This window comes from Meira miltonrushii (genome assembly GCF_003144205.1).
Source record: "Meira miltonrushii strain MCA 3882 unplaced genomic scaffold FA14scaffold_1, whole genome shotgun sequence".
In the NCBI taxonomy this organism is placed as follows: domain Eukaryota; kingdom Fungi; phylum Basidiomycota; class Exobasidiomycetes; order Exobasidiales; family Brachybasidiaceae; genus Meira; species Meira miltonrushii.
In genome coordinates this window covers 3630353-3644792 of record NW_020289943.1, presented here as the reverse complement: position 1 = coordinate 3644792, position 14440 = coordinate 3630353, and the positions used below count along the sequence as shown (strand labels likewise).

The window sequence follows — 14440 nt, the reverse complement described above, 5'->3', positions numbered from 1 at the left end:
GCTTATGTAAGAAAGAGAAAGACTAGAAAATATGAGGGCATATTATGTAAGCTTTGTCTATGACAAGGGTAGAATTCGTCAGGCGTGACAGCTTGAGGTGTGTAAACGAGCTTAAATTCAATCTCCGCTTAACACACAATTCCAAAGAAAGAATCTTCTGTGTGCGTATATATTTGATCATCATTTGTTGTATGATTGAACCGATCCACAAATAAGGGATCCAATCGAATTGCTATAAAAATGTCTTAGGATGGCGTTTTTGTGTTTTGGATTTGCATAAATTAATGTATAAATTGTTATGCAGTTGGCGGGTGGTGTGGTTTATCTTGTGATTTGGTGTGTGTGCGTCATTTTAAATAAAACGGAAGATTTTATCCACAGCCGGGCCAGCCAGCCAGCCAGCCAGCAGGAAAGAGAGAAGAGGAACAAGAGCAGCAACAGCAACAGCCAGGGCGGAAAACAAACACTGATGCAGCGCGCCTGTGTGTTATATTGCTGCTGCTGCTGCTGCTTAGCCTACCGGTTTAGGTTATCCAAATCTGAAGATATGCAGCAAGCACAATTAGTAACAGGATTAGGATAAGTGACATGTATGTATGCTCACTTCAATCACCAGTCGCTCCCCTTCTGGTACCGGATCAAATCTCACTCCTAATTAATCGTATTTGAATCCAGCACGGCTCCGACAACATAAAATACAAACAACAACAACGGAGACGGAATCTTAACCTTTTTCTTATTTTATTTCTTTCGCGCTTTTGATCCGACATCAAAAAGAAAATAACGGTGAAATCATTTCCATTACCACATTCTATTGTAAACGGCAATTTAACGACCGAAATTGGCTAAAGATAGATCTATTCTTTATTTTTCGGCTCAAGTTTGGGCGAGTGAAAAAATAAAAAGCCACGCTCTCAATCATCAATCCTATTTTCACCTCTCTTTTCTCTCTCTCTTTACGACATCATCCCCTTGTGTCAATCCTGTTCCATAGGGGCTTTCATATGAAGATTGTACTCCGCTAAACAAGGGTGCAAGCACATCAACAAACAAAGAGACAGCAACTCACACTTCTGCTCTGCGCAAGTGCATGAATCTTACAATTCTATACAAAAAAACATAAACCCGATTAAAGCGCAACAATCATGAGCGCCACACGTTCATCATCATCACAACCACAACAACTTTCATCAAGCGGTCACCGCTCTTCCAGTAATTCAACAGCTACACCTTCAAACAACAACAACAACCCTTCTTCGTCCTCTTCATCTTCTACTTCTGGCTTCTTTCGTCAAAGGAACGGAAGTGGAGTTTTGGCGCAATCATCAAGTGCTTTGTTTGATCGCTTTCGTCGCCCAAGAACAGCTACGAATGGAAGTAGCGCCACAAATATACGTGAAGCAGGCAATTTAGGCAGTGGAGGTGTTGGTAGCACGACAAGAGGAACAGATTATTCTTCAGCCGATTCAACAAGACAAGAATTAATGGGAAACAGCACAGCCGATAGTCCATCAAGAGGAAACCGATTGAGTCAATTCGCATCGCGATCCGGTTTGCCAAGAAGCAATTCATCCTCCCAAGTCTTTATACCAACTGCAGAGGAAAACACAACATCTCCTCCGCCCACCTCACGTAAGACTGGCGTGCCATCGCACGGAGTAAGTCAATCTCAAAGCAATATTCGCATCAGTGGTAGTAGTGGAAGTGGTAATCGAACAAGTTCTGCCATGAGCACAAACACAAACGGAACCAATTCTGGCTCTGGATTAGGTTTTCCACTTTTATCGCGTACCGGATCATCGCAAGGTAATGGTGCAGGCGGACCGCCAATGTCTGGAGGCTTTAGTCGTATGTTCAGACGATATAGCCAAGGAGCGGGCCGAAATATGACAACAACAGGAAATGAGTCGCAAACGATTGCCGCCGCAAATTCATCAAACAACATAAGTAATTCCAATTCCGCCACTAATTTGAGTAGCGTAACAAATGACGCCGAATCAACAGGCAATAATCGATTAAACGTTTCTGGTAATCAATTGGATGCTACTTCTTCACAGCGATCTTCTGTAGCTTTACCTACAAGTGGAACGATGTTAAACGTTGTTGGTGATACACATTCCGGTAATTCGAGTACGAACAATATCAATGCCAGTAATGAAGCTGCACGTCAATCAAACGAATCAGCACAAAGCAATCAAGCACATCGTGTTAGACTTGTGCCACACCTTGAAGCCACAAGATCGTTACACTTTGAGCCGATCGAACGTGATTTGATCGAAGGTGCAATGGCTGTCAAGATTGGTCGATTTACTGATCGTGGACAGGGTGGACAAGGCAATTCAGCTGAGCCATCAGGAGCCAGCGCAGCAAATGGAAATACTGTGGCAATGAGCACTATCACTGCATCTGCAAGCGTAGCTGGATCGGCTGCAAATTCTTCTGTAAACACACCAGGTGCTCGTGGAGGAGCAATCCCAAGTGCTACGGGTGGCGCAGGTCGGGTTGATACAGGCAGGATTGCATTCAAGAGTAAGGTTGTCAGCAGAGGACATGCAGAGATTTGGAGTGAAAGTGGTGGCAAGGTGTTCATTCGCGATACAAAATCCAGTTCGGGTACTTTCTTGAATCACATCCGCCTTTCTGCACCCAATGTTGAAAGTAAACCTTTCCAAATCAAAGATGGCGATGTGGTGCAATTGGGTGTTGATTATCAAGGAGGAACAGAGGAAATCTATCGTTGCGTCAAGATGAGAGTCGAATTGAACAGAGGATGGCAAAGGGGAGCCAATCAATTCAATGTGAATGCCTTACGACAACTGCGTGCTTTGCAAGGCTCACCTTTACCTGATCCAGCAACGGCAGCACAAGCCAAAGCAAAGTCAGATGCAGCAATTGCTCCTGCAGTTGTGCCGACGAACAGACAATCGCTCAACGTTACAGATTGTTGTATCTGTTTATTCTCGGTTACCGTTTGTCAAGCTTTGTTCATTGCACCTTGTTCGCACGTTTTCCACTATAAATGCATTCGACCTTTGTTGAACATGCATCATCCTGGATTCTCTTGTCCACTTTGTCGAACGTTTGCCGATTTGGAAGAAGATGTAGAGGAAGACGAAGCATGGCAACAAGCTTTATTGAAAGAGGCAGGTGCGCTAGATCAAAATGTGCCAACTGGCATTCCAGCGATCGATGCAAGTACGCCAATGAATGAAGATCCATTGCCAAGCCTTTTGGCAGTGGCAATTGCATCTTCTAATTCTTCTGAAGCGGAACATTTTGTTGATGCAACAGGAGCTTTGCATTCGACAGCGCCTAGTATGAATAGCTCACATGATCAAACATCGCTATTGGGAACAAGTGGCGGTGGAGGCGGAAATGTGAGCGGTGGATCAGCAACGACGGATATGTCATTGAGTGCAGGTAGAAGGAGGAGCTCTGCGGCAGAAAGCTTTTCAGCTTCGCGTGATTCACGTCATACACCAAGTAGCAGACGATCGGAATCTTCTCATCGTGATTCACCTATTCGATCGACGGACGTTCATATGATCAAAAGACCCGATACTGCCGTTTCTTCAAGTACGGCCGTTCCATTTGGAAATGGTGAAACACTTGCAGCATCTTCGCATGCATCGCCAAGACGTTCTTCTCGTTCAAGGGCCAGCGGTGGTGTTATGAGCGGATATGGTGTGGGAGATGGTGAAGGAACTCCCAACGGCGAAGAAGAAACACAGGAGTTGATTTTCGATGAAGGTTCTTCGGCTGCTGCAACTGCTGCTGCATTGTATGATCAATCAGCTTCGGGACCTATTGATATCACACTTGGAAATCAACCAAATTCTGCTTCTGCATTTTCACGTCATTTGATCGATGGTTTGACGGCCAGTCCTGGTTTGAACGATTCAAGAACGCCACAAAATGAACATTTTTTGAGCACTTTGGCAGAAGCTCCTGTTGCGACTCGTAATGTTTATCGGTCATCTTCTTGAAGATAATGTTTTATTCATTTACTATACATACATACATATATCCCTTCATCAGCATTCATACGTATCCCAAATTGCTACTGTAATCAAACACATTATTACTCATTTTGTTTCTGTCACTCTTGACCTCAGAACACTGCAATTGACTCATCCTGTGCGCAAAGACCTCAAATTTTTTTAAGGATGTGAAGACATGCGATGTACAGTTTTATACTATCCGGGCGAGGGGGCTCCTTTTGTTGAAAAATGAGAAAAAGGGAAAGAAATGTTGCTAATGTCCATTACGGGGAAGGTTATGTTTTTAGGTGACTCCTTTTGTGTCATCGTTTTAGTAAATTTTTAATGCTGCGGTGCAATCGTATTCAATGCTTGACGAGCGCTGTCCAAGATGTCGATTCGTTGTGCTACGGTAAAGCATGCACAAGTACTGCTGGCCAACAACAAGCGATTGAGTGATTCGTGAATGCCGACCAACTCGCGAGGGGCCAAGATGCAAGTACAAATGATCTCTGAAGAGGGGAAAGTGCGGGGAGTACTTCGTGTAAGCATGGAAACAGGACCTCAAAAACAGAAATATATACCTTTCACTCGTCCAAATACTGAGCATAAGATAAGAGGAAGTCAGCATTAAGTCAAACAATGACTATATCAGCTTCCCTCATTCCACTCACAGACTGTACGCAAGCGTTCGTTCAACCTTGCAGGCACCAGACGAATCATACTAGTAGTCAGATCGACAACTTTGGCTGGTCCTTTCAATTGTGGACTACCAGATCGCAGGAGTTGTACCAGATGCATTAAAATGCCGGGTGTGAAATAGATGCAATGCTCTTCGTCTTTGCGCGGAGATACCAGGCGGAAAGGAAAGATCTAGTATGGTACTTAGGTTAGTATGCAGCTTCGGAGGTCTCGGATTTCTCAAAGTTCTCACCTCATTCAGAAGATCATCATGGTTTGTCAAAATCAATGCTAGAAAGCGAATCAGAGTATTAGCACGTGCTCTCCTAACTTGATCATTCCTAATCCAACTCACACACTGGACGGCCCAGAAGACGAGCATTGTTGCGGTGACGGACTAAACGCATCGCTTGTTCCTTATCGCGGCATTCTACAAAGCAGCAATTCGATGTTTTCCCCGAAACGACGTCAATCGGAATGTGAACAGATTGGGCAACGGTATCGCTGCTAGGGAGCAACTTCTCTACCGGCTTCGGCAACCAAGACATGACATCATGATGAGTCAACTTCCATGGAATATTGTCCAAACGTACGACAAAGCTTGAACGGTTAGTTTCTGAATTTTCTGGGATGGCTTTTGAAGCAGGAATGAGAAGATTCGGTTCCGCAGTTGGTGTTGCATGTTTTTTGTCCATTTGACCTAAAGACAACATTCGACGACGGCTTTCCTTGATGGCAAAGAAAGAAGCATCTTCTGTTACAGGCTCGCTTGAGGCTGTAATGTCATGCACCAATGAATACATTTGATCGGGTGTACTGGAACGCAGCATCAAGGAATTCGGTGCGTCTTCGGAGTCAGGATGCTAGATACAGAGAGAGAAATGTCAATTATGCATTTGGTCACTGTTGTGTGAAGCATGATCTTACCTTGCTATACTTCTGACGGTAGGGATAACGCTGTGGAAATGTGGTAGAGGAACTGGAAGGGAGTCTGTCATGCGAATAGAACCCCATTCGATCCTCGCTGTTGAGCGTTCTTTGACGTTTGCGTTGAACACTAGACGGAATGAACATGTCGCTCGAAGGACCTTTCTTCGTTGGTGTCTCAGATACAGAGCTTTTGCGCAGACTGATACCTTTCACGGGTGTGTTGCAAGCTGCACAGACATGCGGACGCGGAGGCGTGGCCGTGACTTGATTCAGACCTGACGAGCAGCATGCAGCACATGACCAGTGCCTGCATGGCTCCAAAATGGTCATACGAAGGGCAATAGCACCGCAAAGATCGCATGTTGGACCTGAATTGCTGCGATCATGCTTCCCTGTTGGTGAAGCACTGCGATACTCCATCACAGCACTGATACCCTGATCGCCTACGGGCTGAATTTGTTGCAGAATAGCGCTGTGTTGAGCACGATCCTTTGTCATGCCTTGAATGAGGTGCTGTAACGCATTCAAGCTCTCATCTTCTTCTTCAGGAGTCGAAGCACTGCTAGAAGAATGTGCGGCGGGGTAAAACTTTTTGGGGATTTGTTCTTCTCCTGCTCCCTTCTCGTTCTCGCAGGGGACTGTTTCCAGAACGACTCCTTCTGCTACGATATCCAGACTAGGACGTGCTTGTACTTTTACTGGTGGCTTTGTAACACTAGAAATACTGCGTAAGGCATTTGCGGGACCACCAATTGTCATTCGACGTGGAATAAACGGGCGTTTTCCTTCCGCTTTACTTTCAGTAGCAATGGTGTGCACTGGACTTGAGATGCGCTCCAAAGGCAATTTTGGTCCGAAAACATCCGAAAGACTGGGTCTTTTGTCAGCGGGTACAGAGATGGTATTGCTCTTGCGGCGGTAAGGCTGCACATTAGCCTGGATTTGGGAAGGCTGTACTGGCCCACGATTTATCTCAACAGCACCGTGAAGTGAGTTGCGCGCAAGCTTGATAGGCGTCTTGCCGGCACTGCTCGATAGAGGACCACTCTTGCTTGATTCCAATGAAGTATCCGGTGTTTCGATCTTGAACCGACTCATTGAGAAATCCAAATCGTCCATCGATTGCTCGACGGATGAATCCTCTTCGGTTTCAAAAGAAGTGCATTCATGCGCATTCACCGTCAATTTTGGTTTTTTGACTGTAGACACCAAATCATTGACATCATTTCGCTTGAGACAAGCTTCACTTCGACTGCGTGCACGAGTACGAGCAGCAAATACTTCGTTTGAAGAAGGTGAGAGGATAGCAGTGGCAAAAGTTGGATCTAAATGCTCTTGAAATGATCTGTTGATCGGTGTCACTGGACACGATTCTTGTTGATCATCAATCACCTGTGAAGGTGACATAGGTTTCAAGTGAAGAGCCTTCATAGCTACGAATGTGATCAACTACGAGATTTGAGAGGGAGGTATGTGGGAGTTGGGAGTTGACAATCAAAGTGTTGAAACACGGGAGCATTCGGGAAGGTATAAACTCAATTCCCCGACTAACAAAGTTCCTCTGCAATCTTCCTGTTCAAGCTCGAATAACGTTTGAAAACCTCTTTACTAAACAGAGGAAGTTCACTCTCTCGGCCAAAGCATGCGTTGCCCTTCCCCGATGATTCAATGTATGCAGTTTTTGTATACAGCCAAAAGCATCTGACAACATTTCACAATCATTGATGTTCGTATGCGCATACATTCGCCCTCAATTTATTGGAACGATTTATTCAACTTTCAGCTGGCCTTTAAAATTTTCCTTAGTTCATGGAAATGATTTACTTGACACATTGGAAAGTACAAATTAGCCGTGGGAAGCAAACTTTATCAATTTCGGTCAAAATGGGGCTTAGCCGTCCCGAAAGCCGCAATTTTGCAAGAAAATAAAGCTCATCTCACTTTTCACTTCTGATGGGTTGTGTAGACCGGTCTTGCTTTAAAGAATTTCAGCCGTAGCCATGGAATTATAGTGGCCGATATATGCAGACCATGACAAGTCTGTGGCGGGCCTGCCTGTCAAACCAGATAAAAACACGTGCCACCTCAAGTCAGCGCCCTGACGCACACACCAATCGCTTTATATTCTACAGGTCAGGCAGGCCGCGCAAGCTTGAATGTGCGTGCTTGAGTGAGTGTTGCACTTTAAAGGGTGGAGAGATAGTCTGCATGGCTCGAGTGTTACGTCGAATAACAGTATAGCTTCAACATCACCACCATATCTCATATCACTACAAACATGGCTGCAACTGCCGTATCACATCTCGGTCAGAGTGCAGTGGCAGGATCAAGCGGTCCACCACCAACTCAAGGCGTCACAGCTCCTGCTTTGGGAATTCAGAGTTTCTACCAATCCAAAATTCAACAATATGAATTACTTATCAACGAAAGAACGCAAAACGTACGTAGATTGGAAGCACAAAGAAATGCCCTTAACGCTCGTGTGAGATTATTACGGGAAGAGCTACAACTTCTGCAAGAACCTGGAAGTTATGTCGGAGAAGTGGTAAAAGTGATGGGAAGAAAGAAGGTCCTGGTGAAAGTACAACCAGAGGGAAAATACATGGTGGAAGTGGCAAACGATATAGATATTTCAGCTTTGACTCCCACTCTACGTGTTGCGCTACGTTCAGATTCGTATCAACTTCACAAGATTTTACCCAACAAGGTTGATCCTTTGGTCAGTTTGATGTTGGTCGAAAAGGTTCCAGATAGTACGTACGAGATGGTGGGAGGATTGGATAAACAGATCAAGGAAATCAAAGAAGTCATCGAGTTGCCCATCAAGCATCCCGAATTGTTTGAAAGTCTCGGTATCGCACAACCCAAAGGTGTTTTGTTGTATGGACCTCCAGGAACGGGAAAAACCTTACTAGCGCGTGCAGTGGCCCATCATACTGATTGTCGTTTCATTCGAGTTTCCGGATCGGAATTGGTGCAAAAGTACATTGGTGAGGGTAGTAGAATGGTGCGTGAGTTGTTCGTCATGGCTCGCGAACATGCACCTTCAATCATCTTTATGGACGAAATCGATAGTATTGGTTCCTCTCGTGGAGAAGGGGGCAGTGGAAGTGGAGATTCTGAAGTACAAAGGACCATGTTGGAATTGTTGAATCAATTGGACGGTTTCGAAGGAACAAAGAATATCAAGGTGATTATGGCCACCAATCGTATTGATATCTTGGACAGTGCTCTATTACGACCTGGACGTATCGATCGTAAGATTGAATTCCCACCACCAGGACCTGAAGCCCGTGTTTCTATCTTGCGCATTCACTCTCGCAAGATGAGCTTACAAAGAGGTATTAATTTGCGAGCATTGGCTGAAAAGATGGGCCAATGTTCCGGTGCCGAAGTACGAGGTATTTGTACAGAGGCAGGAATGTATGCTTTACGTGAAAGACGTCAACATGTAAGTCAAGAAGACTTTGAATTGGCTATCAGCAAGGTTTTGCGTCGTCAACAAGATGGAAGCACGTCTGTTAACAAACTTTTCACTTGAGGTGTATCTCTGTCATTTTGTATGTATACTCTTTTAGCAATCTATTCTGATTTCTGTTACCAACTACCATCATGATAAAGAAAGACATGTTTTGGCTGCGCGAGTGATTTGAATAGCTTTGTAGGTGGGCGTCGCGTGTGTGATAAAAGCGGGCGCTTGTGCCTTGACAATTTCATAGCTCCATTTGTAGTAGGAAGACGTTTAAGCTTTCATGTGTGTGTGTTTTCATCCCATCATCATTGCGTTGGGGAAGCCAATCAATCTTGTGTAATCTTTCTTTTGGAGGGAAATCAGGGTGTGCTATTGATTGTACATAGACAATGGTGCTATCGGCTTATCACTCTCAGCCTTTGCCGCCTAGCGGTGTGGCCTATGCTGTCTCATTGCAGCTTACACCTTTTGATTCTGCAATCGCTTCTTCATCCAATTCACATCGGGGAAAGTTGCTCAGTCACATTGTTACCGCAAGAGATGATGTAGTGGATGTGTATGAAGTCCGGTCACGAAGCGCTGCTGGTTCAAGCTCAAACGGAACAATAGACGAGGTAAAATTGTATCATTTACGTTCCCATCAAATCTTTGGATTAGTGACAGGTTTAGGGAGATGCAAAACAGATAGCGGAGCAGTAGATGATGTAGCACAACAAACGATTGATGGAGAGCGTGATACGTTGATCATATCGTTCAAAGATGCAAAGATGGCATTGATGCAATGGTCAGATGCAGCTGCAGATCTTATCACAATTTCGATACACACTTATGAACGTGCTCCACAAGTATCCGAAGGCGTTTCACCTCATTTCTTGCAGTGCTTACAGGTCGATCCGGAATCTAGATGTGCGGCCCTTTTGCTTCCTCAAGATGCGTTAGCCATTCTGCCATTCTACAACGATACAGCTGAGGAATTGGACGAACTACTAGCCAGAGCGGGAGGAGATGTAGGAGGATCGATTTCGCTGGAGAAGTCCCTACCATATGCACCATCCTTCGTGCTCTCATTATCTTCGGCAGATATAGATATCAAGAATGTGAGAGACTTTGTCTTCTTGCCAAGCTTTCAGAGGCCAACAATCGCAGTTTTGTTCGAAAAGGATGCAACATGGACCGGCCGTTTAGACGAAAGACACGACACATGTGCTGTTCGCTTCATCACTCTAGATTTGGGTGTTTCGATTGAATCATCTCATAGAGTGATCTCAAGCAAGGATGGATTGCCTTTTGATTCCCTTTATCTAACCGCTTGTCCTCCTAGTGTTGGTGGTGGGGTGTACATCACCACATCTTCCGCTCTAATACATATGGACCAAGGTGGAAGAACGGTTGGGGTTGCGGTGAATGGATGGCATGCATTGACGAGCAAATTATCGCTACCCAGATGGAAATCAGATGCACACAAGGTCACCAGTAATGGACAAGTAAATGGTATAACCAATGGGTTGACGGGAGATATAGAAAAGACGCTTATGCAATTGGACCTGGCAAATTCGCACATTGTTTTCCCTGATTCGTCTTCCCCTTTAGCTTTCTTATTCCTGCAAGATGGAGAGGTATGGCTACTTCAGAATTCGTTAGAGGGAAGGACATTATCTTCTATAAATCTGGAATCAAGAGGGGCTACAACTCAACCTTCTGTAGCAACTGCAGTCTCTGCAGGACAATTTGTATTTGTCGGAAGTATGGTAGGTGATTCGCAACTGCTAAGACGAATCACAACTGCTTCCACTGTTGCGTCAACGGCAATTACGAATGATTCAACCAAAAGCGATGACGACGACATGGACCTGGACGATGATTTGTACGGGGAATCTTCGGCACCTACAAATGGAATTAATGGAAATGGCGTAGGAGGCGGACAAAAGCATACCACTTTTGAACTACAATCTGTAGCAACGGTGGAACATCTTGGACCGATCTTGCACATCGGTCAAGCAGTCATTGGAGATTCAGATGATTTCGAACATGGCGGAGGAATGGCACAGACGGTCATCTGTTCTGGCGCAAAACATAGCGGAGGATTGAATATGCTCGAACCCCAAATTGTACCTCGCGGAAAGAGACAGGTTGCACTGAATGCGACTACTGGATTGTGGGTTTTGCGAACTAGCGAAGAGACTGGAGAAACACTTTTACTGGCCTCTAACGCTGCTGATAGTGAGCTGGCTATTGTAGACTCGAAGGGTATCATGCAATCGACGACAAAGATAAAAGGTCGAACGATCTTTGCCTGCAGCGTACCTAATGCTACTGCCGAGCAGGGTGCAATTCGTGTTACTGAGCGTGCCGTGCAAATGATGGACGATAAAGGAGTCGAGAAGAGATTGGTTGACCTGAAAAAAGGCAAGCCAGCAGATGTGGACATTTTCAAAGCAGAGCTGTGTGCATCGTATTTGACGATTCTGTGGACTGACGGAAGCTTGAATCTTCTTGAAATTACAGCGTCTGACTTGAAGCCCGTGGGATTGCCGGAGGAAGTATCAGGAAGGAAATTTATCGCCGCTAGCGTCGTTGAAGATATCTTTGAATCTTTTACATGGTTCAAAAAAGGGACAAACGCAAAGAAGGAGGAGAAGCCCAACGGTAAGAAAGCTAGTGCCACACGATCGAGACAGGAAGAGGAGGATGACGAAATCGACTTTGGAGAAGATGGTGATGATGAAGACGTGCATTTCAGTAGCAAAAGCACCATGCACTCGAGATCACTGTGGCTTATCCTCACTTCCAACGAAGCATGTCTACAGGTATACTCTATGCAAAATTTCCAACGGGTTTGGCAATCCAATTCACTGTATCCCGCCCCGTTGCGGCTAGATTACGTGTCTGGAACGTACGAGGAAGAAGAAGTTCCTTCACTTGAACTATCTCAAGTTCAAGTTTGTCCGATCGGTGATGTTTTGCATCTCGTCGTCAGCTTCCAGAATGGGCTGGTGAATGTGTACGAAGCAAATTCGTTTAGCGGAGATGACGAGGATACAGTGAAAGCGCTTCAAACCGTCCAAGAAGACGCCTTGGCATTGAGCTTCATCAAAGTTATTGCAAAGCAGCTTGACATTGCTGGATCAGGCGTTCTGTCTGCGCCTAACGGTGAATCTGTTGAAGGCATCTCACTGATCCCTTTTGACAATCTTGCTGGCCGAAAAGGTGTTTTTGTTGGCGGTGTCGCCCCTGCCTGGCTTTTGCGAGAAAATACAGGCTCAACGAATCTGTATATGAGCGCAGAAAGTTCGATGGATCATCTAGATGTTCTCACAGGAGATCGATTCGTTTATGTGCAGTATGGAATTGTCAATTTCGCCCGTTTGCCATTCTTGAGCTATACGCTACCGGTCCCGTATCAAAAGAAGGCACGTACTGGTCGCACATATACCAAAACTGCTCCTCATCCGTTCACAAAGACTATTGTTGCGGCTTCTGTGGTTGGGCAACAATTCGTGCTTTTTGATCCTGAAGATGGACATGTGGTAGAAGATCCAGCAAATGATCCAACGATAGCAAAAGCACCTAGAAGTTCACTCGAGCTGTTTGTGGACGGCGATGGAGAGCCAGTGGATGGCTATGAATTTCAACAATGCGAAGTGGTAAGCTGTGTGGAGTTGGTGACTTTGCGTAGTGTAGGAAGCGTATCGGGTTTGAAGGATTATATTGCCGTTGGTACGATCATCTCACACGGTGAAGACCGTCCGGCACGCGGAGCTACGTATATCTTTGATATTGTAGAAGTCGTTGCACCTCAGCATGATCCTGCAGCTCGATTCAAACTTCGATTGATGGTCAAAGACGAGAACAAAGGTCCGATTACTGCTATCAGTGATACGAATGGCTATCTGATCGTAGTAATGGGATTGAAGCTATTTGTGCGCGCTTTGGAGAAGGACGAGTGGATGATCACGGTTGCATTCTTGGATACTCCTTTCCAAGCAACAGGATTGGAAAGATTGAAAAACTTCTTACTCTTGACAGACGTACACAAGAGTGTTTGGTTTATCGCGTTCCAAGAAGAACCTTATCGATTGGTGGTGATCAGTAAGGATTACAGTGAAATTTATCAATCACACGGTAGCTTTTTGATTCAAGAAGATCAAATGACAATCGTTACGGCCGCAAAAGATGGTGTTTTGCGGTTGTATGATTATGCATCCAATATTTCTGCAAGTCAAGGTGGTCAAAGGCTGTTGGTGAGAAGCGAGTTTGGCGGATGTAGTGAAACGAGTGGACGTATGGTTGTTCCTGGTTCCTCAAGCGAAGATGGTGGAATCTCAAAGAGCAATGAAATAATTCTTTCTTCTATGAACGGTTCCATTCAACGTATTCAACCTGTTGAAGAGGAGATCTTTAACACTTTGCATCTACTACAGGGTCAGCTTATACGTACTGTGCAGCATTTTGCAGGTTTAAATCCTCGTGGATTTAGGGTTGTACGTAATGATACAGTTTCAAGACCACTCAACAAGGGGATTCTAGATGCCAGGCTTTTGGCTTCTTTTGAAATGCTTTCTAGACCAAAGATGGAAGAGATTGCCAAATTAATACCCGATCTGGTCGATGGTGCTGATCAGCTGTTGCGGTATATTGCCACTTTGCGTTCTAATTGGGGTGAATTATGATGTAGCACAATCAATCACTCTAACATGTATTCTAGACGAAAAATTCATTGTTTCTAAGTCGTACAATCCGGTAAGAAATTAGCCGATCAATTTCATCAATCCGCTCAAACCGCCTGAGTTTCCACCACCAATCATACCTGAAACTTGATTTTTGACCAATAATTTCATCACTTGTTCACCTGCTTTGTTCATTGCGTCTTCTTTGCTACCGCCGCCCGCTTGACCGGCATTTTGTTTTTGATCAAACAATTTTCCAGCTTGTGCCATAGCAGCACCGATCAATTTTTGTTGGAAATCACCCGAGCCTGTGTTTCCACTTCCGCTGCCCAAGACGTTTCTGATTGCACCCAAAGCGGCAGCATTTCCAATTTCATGAGAGTTGACTGGGTCTGTACCATTGTTGACCTTGTCATGTGCGTTCATTAACTCATTCTCGTTCACGTCACCTTGAACGTTACCAGCTTTGGATTGTAAAAAGCTTGCGACTTGACCGAACAATTGTTGATCACCACTGTTTGATTGATCGTGGTTTTGCGCATGGTTCACGATACCTGCGATATCACCAATGTTAAAACCACCACCCCCACTGCCGGGTTGTTGTTGATCATGACCACCGCCTCCTTGGCCGCCTTGGTTGTTCATAAAGTCTCTGCTGGCGTTGATGAAGTTCTCCATTTTGTATAGTGTATGTTATGGTAGTGAGAGAA

At 45.0% G+C, this 14440-nt stretch overlaps 6 protein-coding genes across 6 annotated transcripts; 3 read left to right on the top strand and 3 right to left on the bottom strand.

Annotated features, from left to right (window-relative positions):
* Positions 1-2090: 2090 nt before the first annotated feature.
* FA14DRAFT_116601 (uncharacterized protein) lies at positions 2091-3107 on the top strand (the record flags this gene model as incomplete). The annotated part of the gene is made up of 2 exons (XM_025496185.1): positions 2091-2316; positions 2470-3107. Coding segments are annotated over 2 exons (864 nt in total), but the record flags the coding sequence as incomplete, so codon positions are not given.
* A 1183-nt stretch (positions 3108-4290) lies between these two features.
* FA14DRAFT_22232 (uncharacterized protein) lies at positions 4291-5541 on the bottom strand. Its single transcript, XM_025502027.1, has 5 exons — positions 5017-5541; positions 4915-4952; positions 4655-4853; positions 4565-4582; positions 4291-4492 (listed from the first exon to the last, which is right to left on the bottom strand). Exons 1-5 carry the CDS (start codon positions 5489-5491, stop codon positions 4323-4325), a joined length of 900 nt encoding a protein of 299 aa, XP_025358331.1. The 5' UTR covers positions 5492-5541; the 3' UTR covers positions 4291-4322.
* On the bottom strand, positions 5367-6403 carry FA14DRAFT_22235 (uncharacterized protein). Its single transcript, XM_025502028.1, has one exon. The coding sequence runs from the start codon at positions 6348-6350 to the stop codon at positions 5562-5564; it is 789 nt and encodes a 262-aa protein (XP_025358330.1). The 5' UTR covers positions 6351-6403; the 3' UTR covers positions 5367-5561.
* A 1360-nt stretch (positions 6404-7763) lies between these two features.
* On the top strand, positions 7764-9199 carry FA14DRAFT_159791 (endopeptidase). The gene has a single exon (XM_025498389.1). The coding sequence runs from the start codon at positions 7870-7872 to the stop codon at positions 9130-9132; it is 1263 nt and encodes a 420-aa protein (XP_025358329.1). The 5' UTR covers positions 7764-7869; the 3' UTR covers positions 9133-9199.
* A 70-nt stretch (positions 9200-9269) lies between these two features.
* FA14DRAFT_22204 (uncharacterized protein) lies at positions 9270-13872 on the top strand. The gene has a single exon (XM_025502026.1). It carries the CDS (start codon positions 9453-9455, stop codon positions 13731-13733), a length of 4281 nt encoding a protein of 1426 aa, XP_025358328.1. The 5' UTR covers positions 9270-9452; the 3' UTR covers positions 13734-13872.
* On the bottom strand, positions 13812-14375 carry FA14DRAFT_118981 (uncharacterized protein; the record flags this gene model as incomplete). Its single annotated transcript, XM_025496327.1, has 1 exon — positions 13812-14375. The coding sequence occupies one exon, from the start codon at positions 14373-14375 to the stop codon at positions 13812-13814; it is 564 nt and encodes a 187-aa protein (XP_025358327.1).
* Between the last annotated feature and the right edge of the window lie 65 nt (positions 14376-14440).